Consider the following 15,023-nt stretch of genomic DNA (forward strand, 5'->3'; position numbering starts at 1 on the left):
TAAGTCATTAAACTGTTGAATGCTGTTTGGACAAGGATCTAATTTTTTCTAGGTGACAGAAATACGGTTTACAAGGGTGGAAAAACTACAGTAGATGTCAAAGTTGACTCATATTCATATGTAAGAACATTAATGTTCATCCTGAAACATTTTTTTGTTAACCTTCTTACTTGTTTTTTTATACCTAGTTCCACATCCATGCATAAACACTTCTTTTATATTATGGACTGATTGAATATCTTTATTTATGTATCCACATTTCATCAGGTGTCGACAAAAGTGACTGCTTTTGGTGTCCTGCCGAGTACCAAAGCTGCCCAATCTTGTGTCTGGTTTGTCGATTTTTCGTTTTTTAAGCAGAATCTATGGTTGTCCCGCCTCCTATGAATGTTTTGAATGTATTATAAGATGAGATATCAAAAAGCATCATGTTAGACTTTGCAACTTTGCATATATCATTATTTTTTGCGGATTAGCATCTTTCCTTCAGTTATATTTTTCAATTATATGGCATTGTGTCTGGTTTGTTCGTTTTCTGTTTCTGAAGCGGAATCTATGATTGTCTCGTGTCTTTTGATTGTTTTCAATGTATTACATGATGTTTATTAATGCGTAGTTATTGATATGGACAAGATTTGATGGCCGAAATGGTGTAAAATTTGCGACGAATATTTAGAGACGAATTTTGCGACCATTACAGTTCGTGGCTAATTTGCGACGAATAAGTAGCGACGAATCAAGTTCGTGGCTAATTTGCGATGAATACATTTTGCGACGAACAAAGTTCGTGGCTAATTTTGCGACGAATTTTGCAACGAATTTTGTAACAAATTTTGCGACGAATAAAGTTCGTGGCTAATTTTGCGACGGATTTTGCGACGAATTTTGCAACGAATTTCGTGATAAATTTTGCGACGAATAAAGTTCGTGGCTAATTTGCGACGAATTATTTGCGACGAAATGTGCGACTAAATTTGGGACGAAATTTGCGACGAAATGTGCGATGAATTTTGCGATGAATTTTGCGACGAATAAAGTTCGTGGCTAATTTGCGACGAATTTTGCGACGGATAGTGTTGGTGGCTAATTTGCGACGGATAGTGTTCGTGGCTAATTTGCGACGAATTTTTTTCCGTCGCAATTTTGCGACGAATTTTTTTCCGTCGCAATTTTGCGACGGAAATTGAAATTTTCCGTCGCAAAATTTTGCGACGACCTATTAGCGACGGAAAAAATTCCATCGCTAAATTCGTCGCAAATTCGATTTGCAACGGATTTTTCCAAATTTTTCGTCGCAAAATTCGTCGCTAATCCCTTATTTTTTTGTAGTGTGTGATGATTCACTGCAATCATTCAATTAATAATACGGGTAGAACCTAGGTAGACCCTGGAACCGACCCTGATTCTAGGATGTAAGGTATGCAGAGTAGGTTCCAAGTTTCAAAATATTATGAACATGTTCCAACGGATAGGTTCCAGATTCCAAGTGGAACATGTAGGGAACGCGTAACTGCTTACCCCTAATTCCTACTATCGTGTTAATATAAATCATCATCAATTTCCTGATTCGGTTTTCACAATAAGTATCAAACACTTATTTATGCTTTAAAAAATTACCAAGAGATCTATATGTGAGATTATACATGATCCCCAAAGTTTTGTATAGTATCAGAATGAGAAAAGTACTAAAAAAATCATAAACCTATTGCATCGGTACTAATTCAGTCATAAACATTTTGATTGGATCAATTTAGTATTAAATATTTTCATATTGGCACCAATTCAGTTTGTCTGGCCAATTTTGGCCTGACGTAGACGCTGACCGTCCTACGTGGCACGGTCAGTGTTGACACTTATATTTTTAATAATATTTTTTATCTTTTTAAATTTTCCCTTTTCTTTTTCTTTTTCCTTCTCTTTCTGCTTTAGCCTAACCGGCCACATGCGAGGGCGTTGCGGCCCTTGTTGGCTCTAGCGAGGGCTAGACTCTCGTGGCCAGGGCGAGGGCCACCCTCGTCGGATTTAGTGACCGCTCGATGTTGACAATTCAAAAAATTTAAAATCGATTCGATGTTGACAATTTCTTTATGTATTTACACCAAGCATATTAAGATAATAACTAAGTAACATAACTATAAATGAGTTACATTGGAATAAGCATGGCGTTAATGTACATAATGCTAAATCTATAATGGTGACATATAAATGAATATATTATAATTCACGTTTCAATATTACGTGTGCTTGTGGTAATCAAGTTAAGAAAAATAGGTTGTAAGATGACATAAATACAAAGTGCATTTAAAATAAGATATGACAGTTCACTATATTTATTAATAAAATCATTAGATTTTTCCTCTATTTTTATTTTAAACAATAGGTGGCAAGTTCTCTTAAAAAATAAAAGAACATTCCGTGCTATGCCCTTTACTAAAAAAAATCCATGCAATCGCCCCGCCGCAAAAGACGCTATGATACAACAATGGCTCGTCGTCAGTCGTCACTACTTCTTTGTTTACCCTCCCTTTTTTTTATGCGATCGTCATCTTGTTTTGATAAAGAATTACGTAATTTGAAACCTCCCTTTTGTTTACCGAAATGTTGCCTATAGGAAAAGAGCGCACACACCTTGCATGCGGAAAGAAAAATAAGAAATATAAATGCGATGGAATAAATATATCCTAAGTTTTGTCTATTTGAGGAAAATAAACCCACACTCGTTTAGGAAAGCTTGAAAAAGGGAAGAGTTAATATCACAAAAAATTTCGAATTGGTATGTCTGTAATAAATTTACCAAAAACTAATTTTTTATCACAAAAAATCAAAAACCGGTATACCTGTGACAATTTTACCCTACATTTGTTTCCGTGTATACCAGCTTAAGGTTTTATCCCTTTATTTTTCACAGATTTACTAATTTATGATTTTTTGTGGTATTAATCTAATTTAACGGAGGGTAAATTTATCACAAGCGTACCGGTTTGGGATTTTTGGTGGTCAAAAAATTAATTTGTCGTAAATTTGTTATAGGTATACCGGTTTAGGGTTTTAGGTGGTAAAACAATTAGTTTTGGATAAATTTATTATAGTTACACAAGTTTGGAGTTTTTCGTGGTATTAAATTTCAAAGGAAACTAACTTTTAGATTTGATGTGTGTTATACAAAGATTTGCCGTATCTTTCCAGCCACGGCAAAGGAATATTCATTCAAGAATATAAAAAGAAAGCGATGAGATTTGCGAAGGGACTCGTTTGAAAGAGGTAATTTAGATTGGGATAATCCTAAGCCAAAAAGTCTCATCTTTCCTCACATGAGAAAGGACCTGCCTCTGTGTTTTGAGGAATAAATTCCATCAAAAGAAGCTGCACGCCAGAAAATTTGATGGCTCAATCCGCGACGAAGTGATGGCGAACTGGGAAGGACTCCCGCGAGAGCTCCTAGAGCTCATCACTCAGCGGCTAGCCATAGAAGACTTCTTAGCTTTCGGAGCGGTGTGCACCTCGTGGCGGTCCACCGCCGCCAAGGGGACATAGGACGCGAAGTCGAAAGCCCTGTGGCTCATGGATTATGCGCACGATTCGATGACTGAGTTCTGCAGCCTCTCTAGGGGGAGGATTCTACGAGTGAACTTGCCAGGATCTCAAGCCCGGACCTTGTCTCCACCAGAATGGATGCTCGTGTCGAACCTGGACCATGAATACCGTATCTTCAATCCGCTTTCGCGCGTCAGCATTGAACTCCCCGCCTTGGAAAAGCTCCACGGGCTGGTGGGCCACTCGTCCGGCCGCCAGAGAATCGACAGGATCGCACTATCCTCGAGCACTTCTTCTACACGGTCATGGTCTCTATTCCTCGGGATCTTGGACCACCAGGCCTTGCCTTCCACAAATCAGGAGAAGATGCGTGGACGGTTGTGAGCCGAGTGATGCATGCTCCTTGGCCCAATGTCCTTCAACTGATTTATCACGACAGGTCATTTGTGGCCTTGGATGCGCGTCTTCGTGTAATGACTCTGAATGAGAGCGAGAGGCGCATGGAATTGCGACTAGTCCTAGGGCAGAACCCCGGAGATCGCCCGTATCTCGTCGAAGTTTGGGCTCGTTGCTGGTGGCTTGGAAGACTTGGGGCGAGGGGAATTTTCGAAGTTGATTTGGAGAAGGGAACTCAGGAAGAGGTCGAGAGCTTGGGGAACGCGTGCCTCTTCTTGAACGACAGCTCTTCCTTCTGCATGGAGTTCAACGCCGGGTCTTGCCTTCCCGGAATCAAGCCAAACCACGTCTATTTCACAGATTACGTAGATGAGAAGAACAACTGGAAGAGTTACAGCATGGGCAACAGAAAGGTCGAGACATGCTTCGATCCAACTAGTCGCCCTTATGCAAGCCAATGGTTCCAACCTGATTTCTGAATTTTGGTCTCTTCCTCTATATAAAGATTTTTGATGTCAAACCGAGGTCAATTAGTGAGTGTAGGTTTATTTTCAGGACGGTTTGTACTTAGCAGCTATTTTTACTTGCGATCGTTCTAAGAAGCTGGTACATCAGTCATTGGATTAAAAGAAGAATCATGCAGAAAGATGTGCATAATTTGGCTTAGCGACCACCAGTTTAGACATTAACTTTTTGATATTTTAAGCAGGAGAAACGAAAAAGGAGAAACGAAAATGAATTAAAATATTTAGGGTATGTGCTCATGAAAATCCAAAGGGTTAATATCACGAAAAAAACCCCAAACTGGTACACCTGTGATAAATTTACCCTTGATTAGTTTCTGTTAAATTTTACTGTCAAATTATTGAGTTTGATAACACGCGATAGTTAACGGGTGTACCGGTTTGGGATTGTACCCTCCGTTTATCGCAGGTGTACCAATTTATGATTTTTCGTGGTATTAATCTAATTTAACAAAAACTAACGGGGGGTAAATTTGTCACAAATGTACCAGTTTGAGATTTTAGGTTATCAAAAAATTTGTTGGGGTATATTTGTCACAAATGTACTGACTTGGAGTTTTTGGAAGTCAAAAAATTAATTTGGAGTAAATTTGTCACAGATGCTCCAGTTTAGGATTTTTTATGGTATTAACCCAAATCTAAATAGGAGATTTGTAAAGTAATTGCCCGTGGATATCAAATTTTAATTGTAAATAATGTCGGATGTCCTCTTTACTTTTTACAGGGAGATGAGATAAGGATGTTTTGGTCTATCTGAAAAATTTGTTTTATATAGTAGAGATAAATATAGATAGATTACAATAGATTAAGATATCAACTTAGCAACTTTCTTAAAAAACCGCACCGTTTATCAAATTTCTCTGATTGAACATAGATAATTGGATAACATGTCACGATAGTGAGAAACATTCGACATGTTTAACTCGGTGTTTGGTTGATTTAAATCGCTATTTGTAATACAGAGTGCAAACAGCTAAAAGGACCTAACTATCCTTCCAAATCACAATGATGAAATAGTTTTGTTCGATTCGGAGACCTCTAGCTATGAGTCGCGGGCATCATGACCTAATTTGGCTATCCAGAAGTTTGACCAAAATTTGACCAGCTATAATTTCCTCATTCGGACATCCAATCGACTCGATTCCCATTGCGTTGGACCGCATAGCAAAAATAAAACAAATTTTGCGCAAAGAGGAAGAGAGATGAGTGATTCCACGATCATACTAATTAATGACGCACAAACTCACGACTCGCAACACTAGGGCGAATTATCCAACACCAGGCACAAAGGTTCTCATTACGTCGTCTCTTGGGTTTGCTTCAATCAACGGCTTATTGTCTCGACTACATAGTACCAAAATTTATTTATTTTTAAACAACATCGACTTTTTTTTGTCTCGCAAATATCTCAAATTTATATTGATGATCGAAATTATCCTCCGCTGGACTTCTGTCCATATGGCCGTTAAACATCGAGCATAGAAGCATGTGCGACGCTCTTGGTTGACATGATAATGTATGTACATTGCCACGTCAGGTCGTTTGCTTGTGTTATCCCTTGAGTAGTATGTTTCTATATTAGGTTATAGCTAGACCTGTCAAAGTGGGTCTCAAATCCATGATGTAACTCAATCTTGTTGAATGGATTATAAATTGGTCGGCTCAAATGTGAAATATGGATTTTAATGAGTTTTAAAATGAAAAACCTAAAAAAAGATGGGTATTAATGGGTCTAATACTCTAATGTAAACCCACTTTCAACTGGAGCTGTGGTCACTGACTCATGTTTTAACTCATATTTATTAAAATGGGTCAGCTCAAATTTGAGTTCCGAAAAGAAAAGTTCAAAATAAATGCCTGTAAATGGGTATGGAAGAACTTTCAACCCATATGGTTAAAAGAGTAAAGTTAAAAAGAAAACAGGTCTAGCCCTCCTTCCTTCTTCGCTGGTCCTACTCTCTCGTTCTCTTCGATTCCAAGGGATCGTGACTCGTCAACTCCTCCTTCCTCTTAGATCCCAACTGATTGGCGTCGCCGCTGTCACCACCGCCTATCTTTGGTTTCCCGCCGCCATCTCCGAAAAGCCCACGAAATCCTTTTCTGAGATGGTGGTAAAGAAGTTGAGAGACTTAATTGAATCTAATAGAATATTTAAATATTAAATCACGCTTTCATCTAACAGGTTAAACTTTTAAATTAGTTGATAGTGATCCTACAAAATCTCATATGATATTAGAATAAGAGATCTCGAGTTTAAATTTTTCAATACTCCATTTATCTTTCCAATTAAATATGTCCATATTTAGTATCGGAAAAAAAAATCACGCTAAATGTGAGGGGAAGTTATGCAATATTGGAAGGGACGACACGAACGATGAGCTTTTGGCGTTCTTGAAACGGGAATGGCATGTGCAGAGAGGTGTAATAGTTAAGACAAGTTAGTGGGTTTTTCGCAGGATACAGCGCAAATCGAACTAACATGGATACTGGATGATTCGGACTAGATGTGAAGATGATTCTTTCTTGTTTGATCTTCGGGTTAGGATCGTACGTGCTCAGTTAAATAGTAAAGGAATTGCGAAATTTCTCCGATTTACTTGTGTTTCGGAGACCGATATGTGTCTCTTCGTTGTTTTTCACAAGCTATATCAGGGAACCGTGGCAACTTGTACTGACAGACCAATTCCAGAGTCCAAGCTAAAGAGGGCTCTTATCACTTCCTTCTTAATTCTTGGCCAAGTTGTACTACTACGGTTGTCCACAAACTACTATGTGATTGAGGAATTACATGAATAATGTGCCTTTCCGCTCTAAAATTGGTCTAAACGGAGGGTACACGTACAAATTTAAGCCTCAATTCCGAAAATTCCTCCAATTAGATGAACAACAGAGGGTACGAATCCTTACCGGGTGCCGCGGCAGAGTTAATTGGACTCGTCGGAACGTTTGGAGCGCGCATGCAAGAAACCCCTTCCTCTTCTTTCCTTCCATTTGTTTCTGGTTTTCTTCCTTCTAGGCTAGAAGTTCTAGCAGACTTCTTTCTCTCTCTTTCTTCTCTACGTTTTATTTGCTTTCTTTTATCTCCTCGGGTAGTTGAAGCAAAAAGTGGGGTGAAGCTTTACAAAATAATTGGGCTTTGAGCCGGGCCCAATTATTACAATAATCCCGTACACAAGTGACGTGGGATACATTCACGACAACCGAAAAGGCACAGGGAAGATTTACAGTCTTGCATACTAATAAGGCTGCGCATGCGGTAGATTACATGTAGGGAGCAGTTACAGTAAAAAATGATTCTTTTTGATTATGTGCCGGGAGCGATTACGGCGTTGAAGGCGTTTGGTAACGGTCCAAAATTTTTATTCCTGAAATAGTAAAAGAATCGAAATGCGTTTGGTAACGACATAAAATTTCTTTTTATTAATAATATTTTAATAACATTTTAAATATTTTAATATTTCTTTCTTTTTTTTTTTCTCTTCCTCTTGGCCATGGCCGGTAAAATATTTTTTAATTAATAATACTTTATTAAAAATAATTTTTTTACTTTTTTGGCGATGGCCGGTAAAAAATTTTCTTATAAATAATTTTTTTATTAATAATTTTTAAAAAAAATATTTTACTAAAAAATATTTTTATTTTTTTTTCGCCATGGCCTGGTCGCTGACCATGGCCGGTAAAATATTTTTTTATTAATAATATTTTAATAAAAAAATATTTTTTTTGAAATTATTTTTTTTTGCCATGGCCTGGTCGATGGCCATGGCCAGTAAAATATTTTTTTATAAATATTTTTTTTTATTTTTTTCGCCGTGGCCTGGTCGCTGGCCATGATCGGTAAAATATTTTTTATTAATAATATTTTAATAAAAAATATTTTTATTGAAAATATATTTTTTATTTTTTTCGCCATGGCCTGGTCGCTGGCCATGGCCGGTAAATTTTTTTTATTAACAATATTTTTTTATTAAAATATTTTAATCTCGCCATATACGGTGGTCCTCGCGCCGGACATTAGAAGCTATATTAAAAACCAAGAAAAAGAAGAAGAAAAAAAAAACTGATTCTCATTTTTGTTCCCAGAATCAAGAAGCTACTTTTTTTTATATTCTCGATTCTGCTCCAAAACTGATTCTGGGCACAAATTTACAAGAATTTGTGCCCAGAATCAAAAAATTAAACAAACGGATTTCTATTCCCAAACTGATTCTGGGAACAAAAGAATAAAATCAAACACTATTTGGCAAGTTGCCATGCGCAGCCTAAATGTTGCTGTTCGTTTGAGATTGCTGATCCACCGGACTTCTTGTTGCCACGGATACATGCTTGATGTACCAGTCCTCTCCGTGGACTTCTCTGACCATTCTGGTGAATTCCTCAGGCATATCTTTGAGTTTCAGCTCGAGGAGCAATTCCAGGTGCTGCAGTCCTTCTGGAATTGTTTGAAGAGCCGTGCAGGATCTGATCTCTAGTTCCCGGAGGATTGGCAGCGAGCCCTTTGCTATCTCCCACTCCTTTAGCTGCTTTAGCTTCCAGAGCTTCAGCACCTGAAGCAATGGGAATCCACCTCGAGGGCAGGACATGGATCCCCCCACGAACGCGTCGCATAGTAACCTGAGGATTTTCAGATTCGAAAGTTGCGCCAACTTTTGCATGGGGTCTACATCTAGTCCGGACAAGGACAAGGTCAGCTCGGTGAGTCTTTGGGGAAATTCGTCCACCACAACCGCATTGGTCAATCTTCCCAGCAAGTATATGCTAGTGAGATTCTCAAGTCCTGACAAGGGCTTTAGATATAGATCGGAAGGTTTCACCGAGATATCAATGGAGATCAATCTCAACGACTCGAGTCGTGCAAGACATAAAATCCAGTCAGCCATTACCTCTTGTTCACAACGGGTTAACTGACATGTAAGCCCCAGCTTCCTAAGCTTTGTCAAACTGTAGAGGCTATTGGCCAGTGGACTCCCCTCGTCTACAAATGCGCCCCATAGTGTTTGTAAGTCCGTCAGAGAGCTCGTGCCCCGAGGAGGCACGAATCTCGTTCGGTAACTCTCACTCAGGTACAGGTGCCTCAGTTGCTGCATCTTCCAAAAGGAGCTAGGAAGTGTGCTTATGTAAGTGTGCTTCAGATCGAGAGTTTGCAAGTTGAACAGATTGTGTATCGACGAAGGGAGGTTCTCCAGGTAAGTCCACCTTAACCCCAGATATCTCAAGTGGATCAGTTTCCCCAGTGACTCTGGCAGTTTAGGTCGAAACAGCCTTTCCAGATCGAGCACGCGCATTCCTTGGAAGCACCTGTTTGTAATGCCCCTTCGAAGAAAGTCTCCTATGTCTTTTCCAGGGGCAGTTCCTTCCCTTGAATCAAAGGACAGTAAAGTGCGGAGATTTTCGTAATAGGAACGGAAGAATGAACTATTGGAGCTGTTGTCTCCATGGATGTGACTGAAGCTATCGTCCCTCGGATCGAGATGGTCTGCAAGTCGACGTATCGTTACCCCACTGGAAGAAGAGCTAGCCTGGGCTCTATCTTGTGCTTGCAGGAACCCAGCTTCTTTTGCTTTCTGCACCCACATATCCCTCATAACATCGTGCATCCTACACGTTTTGACCCTCCCGTCAGGCTTCCTCTTCACTACTTGGATCAAGTTCTGTTCTATTAAGTTGGACAAGTACTTCTCCGCATTTACTTCAGGAGACTCGTCAGAACTCTTATCTTTCCAGACCAATCCCTCCGCCACCCACAAAACAATCAACCTCCTCGTGGGGATGTCATAGTCTTCTTGAAAAAGCCCAAAATAAAATAGGCATTGCTTGAGGTATGATGGCAAAAGATCGGCAGCCACTGCTAAGGAATCATATACAGATTCATGATCTCTTTTCAGCTGGTCCAGCACCGACGCCCATTGCTTCCTAGTTGCATCTTGCGTCGACAATAGAGTTCCTACGGTGGATATCATTAGAGGAGAGCCCATGCATCTTCTCACAATTGCCCGCCCAACTTCCTCTAGCTCAGCAGGTACGTAAATCTTGGATTTGAGTAGTAGCCAGCCGTCTTCGTCACTCAACTGCAGCTCGTAAGGAGGGCTCTTTGGATTGGTGTATAAAGCCACTTCTTTCGCGCGAGTAATGACTATTATCCTACTCCCCTTGTCAGTCTTTGGAAAAGCCTGACGTATATCGTCCCAATCTCGAGTCGTCCACATATCATCCAGGACTATAAGATACCTCTTAGAGCTTAAGAAATTATTTAGACTCTTAGCTAACTCGATATCCCTAGGAGTATGTCGATCTGTCACCTGAAGTCCTGCCTGAACTTGAGTGCTTATATTGATCAACGAGGTACGAGGTACAAATGCCTGAGATATAGTGATCCAAGCACGACAAGTGAAACGTGTTTTGATCTCACTATCATTGTATATCTTGCGAGCAAGAGTTGTCTTACCTGCTCCTCCCATGCCGACTATTGAGAGAACACTTGGACTTGTGCCGGAGCTGTCTGTGTCCATCAGCCTCGATTTTATGACCTTGTAGTGGAGCTCTAGACCCATCATATCATTCTCTTTGACGTAACTCCTATAAGAAGGTCCCCACGTTGGCAATTTCTGAGCTGCTGACTGAATGTTATCACTGGCGTCTCTAATGACAATTGAGGGTGCCTCTGACCTGATATCCGAAATCGTACGCCCGATCTTTTCAACTTCATCTTGAAATCTATGCCTGGCAATCATATCTTTGAAGAAGAAAATTGTCCTCCTGAAGCAACCCCAATTGCTTTGTCTTTCCCGTTCATTGACAAAAGCATCAACAACATCTTCCGCGTGGACAAAAAGCTGCCGCATGGAATCCACTATTTTCGGCAGCCCTGCATCTGATCCTTCCATGGCTTCTGCAACTGTCAGCATTGACTGCAATTCCCTCAGGTCTTTCTCTATTTCTATGAATTGATCTTCGGATCCCCTAAGCAGAGCCGATTCACGGACTATAAGGTCTGTGATAACTTTGACATTTTTTCTGACCGTAAGGTCTGAGATTTCTCTGAAGATAACACGCCTTATCATGCCTCTTTTCGGTATCAGTGGCTCCATGGTTGCTCGTTTGCTGTATGGGTTGCTCATCTGCGTTCACCAAAACCCGTTCAAAGAAATTTCAGAAAACTAGTACGAGGAAAATGAAAAATTTTGATGGCAGTTTATGAAGCGAAGAGATTGTCCACCCAGAATTCAAGATAAGGAAAGAACGATGAAGATAAGAATCCAAAAACTTCACTCTACATTTCATCATAATCTACAGTGGACTTTAGATAAATCGAGTTGTCATACCATCAAGTCAGACCTAATTATTGTTCTCTCTTTTTGCAGCTGTCATTCTCACATGGAGTTCGTTGCAGCTATCAGTCTAAGCGTCAACTGTTGAAGATGAGTTCTACACATGCGTTACTGAATCTAGAACATTGTAATCGTGTTTCATGTGATTTGTCATCTCGGATCACAACTGTTCATTTTCCTTATCTTGATTTGGGACTTCCTGAGATAATGAAGATTGTCATCCCTCTAACAGAAGCTCTTAGAAATTCTCATAGGATATAATTTATGCTCCGTCAATTTTGCTGAGAGAGAGAGAGAGAGGCAGGGTTATTGTTACCGATGGTGTGTTGGAAGGCTTTTACAGTCGAGAAGTGATGAAGCGTTGAACCACAAGAGTGAGCTACCAAGCGAAATTTATCCAGGTATTGCTTCCAATTAGGAAAATGAAAAGCTACATAAGCTTTCTTGTTTTGGCTTGTTGATGCTTTAGTGGCATAGCCATAGAATTGCAAAGGGCTACTGAATGCCTGTGAGCCAGTGTTTTAAGACTGACAAACAGTTAAATGGGTTTCCACGGAGCGACCCTTTGATTATGCCTTAACGGTTATCCATCCAAGGTCAGTTTTTTTATACATATATCGGAAATCATTTCTCACCAAAAGTTTGGTTCATGAGATCCTCAGTTGATAACAGCTCTGACTTCCAAAAATATAGTGTCCATGTTGAGTAAGGATCTTATCTGTGGTTTGGTTTGTATGGATAACTATCACATCCATAAGTTTTTTCGTACATCTGATCTGAATTCGTCACCTGTCAGGGTATTGATCTTCACAGAGGGAATGGCATCTAATAGCTTCTTTGAAAGGTTAATCTTACTCTGGGAGGAATGGGAGTTGCGGTTGCTCGTTCTGACGAGTCTCATTTTACAGATTATCCTCATTGGTCTAGGCAACAGAAGAAAATACTCAACTGGGAACAAAATCGCATTTGTCTTATGGCTCGCCTATTTATCTGCAGACTCGATTGCAATCATTTCCCTTGGCATCCTCTCACGTAGCCAAGGCAACTGCAGCGATGCTTACATAGATCTTGAGTACGTAATAATGGCCTTCTGGGCTCCATTTTTGCTCCTTCACCTCGGTGGCCCTGATACAATTACTGCGTACTCATTGGAAGATAATGAATTATGGCTTCGGCACTTGCTCGGGCTAATTGTCGAGGTTGCAGTGGCATCATACATCTTTGTCAGGTCCATGAAGCCTACTCAGCTAAATTTCTTAGCCATTCCAATATTTGTTGCAGGGTTGATCAAGTATGGCGAAAGGACTTGGGTTCTCAGATTAGCTAGCAGTAAGCAATTCCGAAGATCACTCCTTCCACATCCTGATCCTGGCCCTAATTATGCCAAATTCATGGAGGAATACACTTTGAAAGAAATCGAGGGGTACGAGCTGTCTCTGACTGCTATACCACCTCCTAGAGTCGCGCCTAGCCACCTAATGCAAGAGGGCGATGCATTGATCATTGCTTATGACTTTTTCTTGATCTCCAAGTGCCTGTTCGCTGATCTCATCCTTAGCTTCCAGGATCTCCAGAAGAGCCAACCATTCTTCCAGAGAAGTGACTGGGAAGATGCTTTCAAAGTGATTGAAATGGAACTCGGATTCATGTATGATGTGCTCTTTACCAAAGCCACAATTGTACATCATTTCTGGGGTGGCGTTCTCCGATCAATCAGCTTTTCATCTACTGCTGCTGCTTTAACAGCCTTCTGCCTGATTGATTTGTCTGGCTACTCTTCTGCGAATGTGGGAATCAGTCTAATCTTGCTGGTTGGAGCTATTGGTCTTGAACTATATGCGATTTTAGTGCTCCTTTCATCCGACTGGACAATGCTTTGGATGAGTAGGCATGACAATTTGAGAGCAGAAACGAGGGGGTTGATTTCTGGCCTTCATTCTTTGTCTATCAACAAAAGGTGGTCCAACTGTGTCGCGCAGTACAACATGTTATCCTCTTGCTTTAAGGATCGGACGGTCAGGTGCTGTGGACTTCTAAATTGGATGCACAAACAGCTAGAAAACTATCAAGACGATCAGATGGAGCCAGTTTCGGATTATTTAAAGATATCAGTCTTCGAACAACTCTTGGAGAAGTCTTGGAACGCTGTGGATTTCAGACTTTGCAAGGAGTTATGCTCTTATAGAGGTGAATGGGTGCTCAAAAAATATGAGTGTATTGAGAAACTCGGATGGAGCATCAATGTGGAGTTTGATCAAAGCATCATCCTCTGGCACATTGCAACAGATCTCTGTCTCTATGATGATAGCAGTAACAAGAATCTAGATATTGTGAGTAAGTCACGATGTGAAGCAATCAGACTATTATCAAATTACATGCTGTTCATACTAATGAAGCGTCCGTTCATGTTGCCCGATGGAATCGGGCAAATCAGGCTCCAAGACACCTGCGCCGAGGCCGAGGCTTTCATCCAAGAAAGGAAATATATACAAAACAAGAGCCTCGCTTGCAAGAAACTGCTTGAGGTGGATACCCGGATTTCACCGGTTGATGTAAAAGGAGATCGGAGTAAGTCCGTGCTGTTCGATGCGTGCAGGCTCGCGAAATCGCTGCAATCACTGGACACCAGAAACCAAAAGAAGTGGGAAATGATAAACGAGGTGTGGATAGAGATGCTGTGTTACGCCGCGAGTCATTGCCGGTGGAATCATCATGCCCAGCAGCTTAGAAGGGGAGGAGAGCTACTCACTCATGTGTGGATTCTCATGACACATCTCGGCATATCTGAGCAGTTTCAAATCTCACAGGGTCATGCCAGAACCAAACTGATAGTGCAATGATTTTCTACTCAGATTTATTGTAAAATGCTAGTGCTTTGTTCCAGAACCCTTCCTTCACTATCTCATCAATTACTTCACGTAACATTTCCCGCCAACTTGGAATACTAGCAGAACGTCAATTTCATGTCTTTAATTTAAGGAAAACAATCATCACGTACATAAGAAAAAAAAATTTAGATTAAATTTGATGTACATAAAATTGATATATTAAAATGGACATTCCTGATGTAGGGTAAAACTTGGTACTTTCTTCGCCAAGAAAATGGCTTGTCACTCCTGTTCTCCAGTATCCGACCCAGGCAAGTCGTTAAACTGTGCTCGTTTGGGCCTCTTGCGGATCCGGGCATGTCCGGACATTAAATATTGTGGCCGGAGGTTATCCTCCATAAAATAGAAGGCTT

General features: G+C 40.4%; 3 protein-coding genes across 3 annotated transcripts; 2 read left to right on the forward strand and 1 right to left on the reverse strand.

The window, feature by feature from the left end:
- The first annotated feature begins 3,980 nt into the window (after nt 1-3,980).
- LOC130137834 (uncharacterized) lies at nt 3,981-4,482 on the forward strand. The gene has a single exon (XM_056310244.1). The coding sequence runs from the start codon at nt 4,008-4,010 to the stop codon at nt 4,407-4,409; it is 402 nt and encodes a 133-aa protein (XP_056166219.1). The 5' UTR covers nt 3,981-4,007; the 3' UTR covers nt 4,410-4,482.
- A 4,234-nt stretch (nt 4,483-8,716) lies between these two features.
- Nucleotides 8,717-11,745, reverse strand: LOC115679027 (putative inactive disease susceptibility protein LOV1). The gene is made up of 2 exons (XM_056309614.1): nt 11,671-11,745; nt 8,717-11,572 (listed from the first exon to the last, which is right to left on the reverse strand). Exon 2 carries the CDS (start codon nt 11,570-11,572, stop codon nt 8,717-8,719), a length of 2,856 nt encoding a protein of 951 aa, XP_056165589.1. The 5' UTR covers nt 11,671-11,745.
- A 171-nt stretch (nt 11,746-11,916) lies between these two features.
- LOC115679061 (uncharacterized) lies at nt 11,917-14,755 on the forward strand. Its single transcript, XM_030602603.2, has 2 exons — nt 11,917-12,183; nt 12,579-14,755. Exon 2 carries the CDS (start codon nt 12,601-12,603, stop codon nt 14,620-14,622), a length of 2,022 nt encoding a protein of 673 aa, XP_030458463.1. The 5' UTR covers nt 11,917-12,183; nt 12,579-12,600; the 3' UTR covers nt 14,623-14,755.
- The last annotated feature ends 268 nt before the right edge of the window (nt 14,756-15,023 follow it).

This window comes from Syzygium oleosum, unplaced genomic scaffold, assembly GCF_021117445.2.
Source record: "Syzygium oleosum isolate NSW1041296 unplaced genomic scaffold, Sole_v2.1 Sole_v2.03, whole genome shotgun sequence".
Lineage (NCBI taxonomy): Eukaryota > Viridiplantae > Streptophyta > Magnoliopsida > Myrtales > Myrtaceae > Syzygium > Syzygium oleosum.

Coding starts and splice junctions, on each gene's coding strand:
- LOC115679027 (XM_056309614.1), bottom strand. CDS start 11,572: ATGAGCAACCCATACAGCAAACGAGCAACCATGGAGCCACTGATACCG.
- LOC115679061 (XM_030602603.2), top strand. CDS start 12,601: ATGGCATCTAATAGCTTCTTTGAAAGGTTAATCTTACTCTGGGAGGAA.
- LOC130137834 (XM_056310244.1), top strand. CDS start 4,008: ATGACTCTGAATGAGAGCGAGAGGCGCATGGAATTGCGACTAGTCCTA.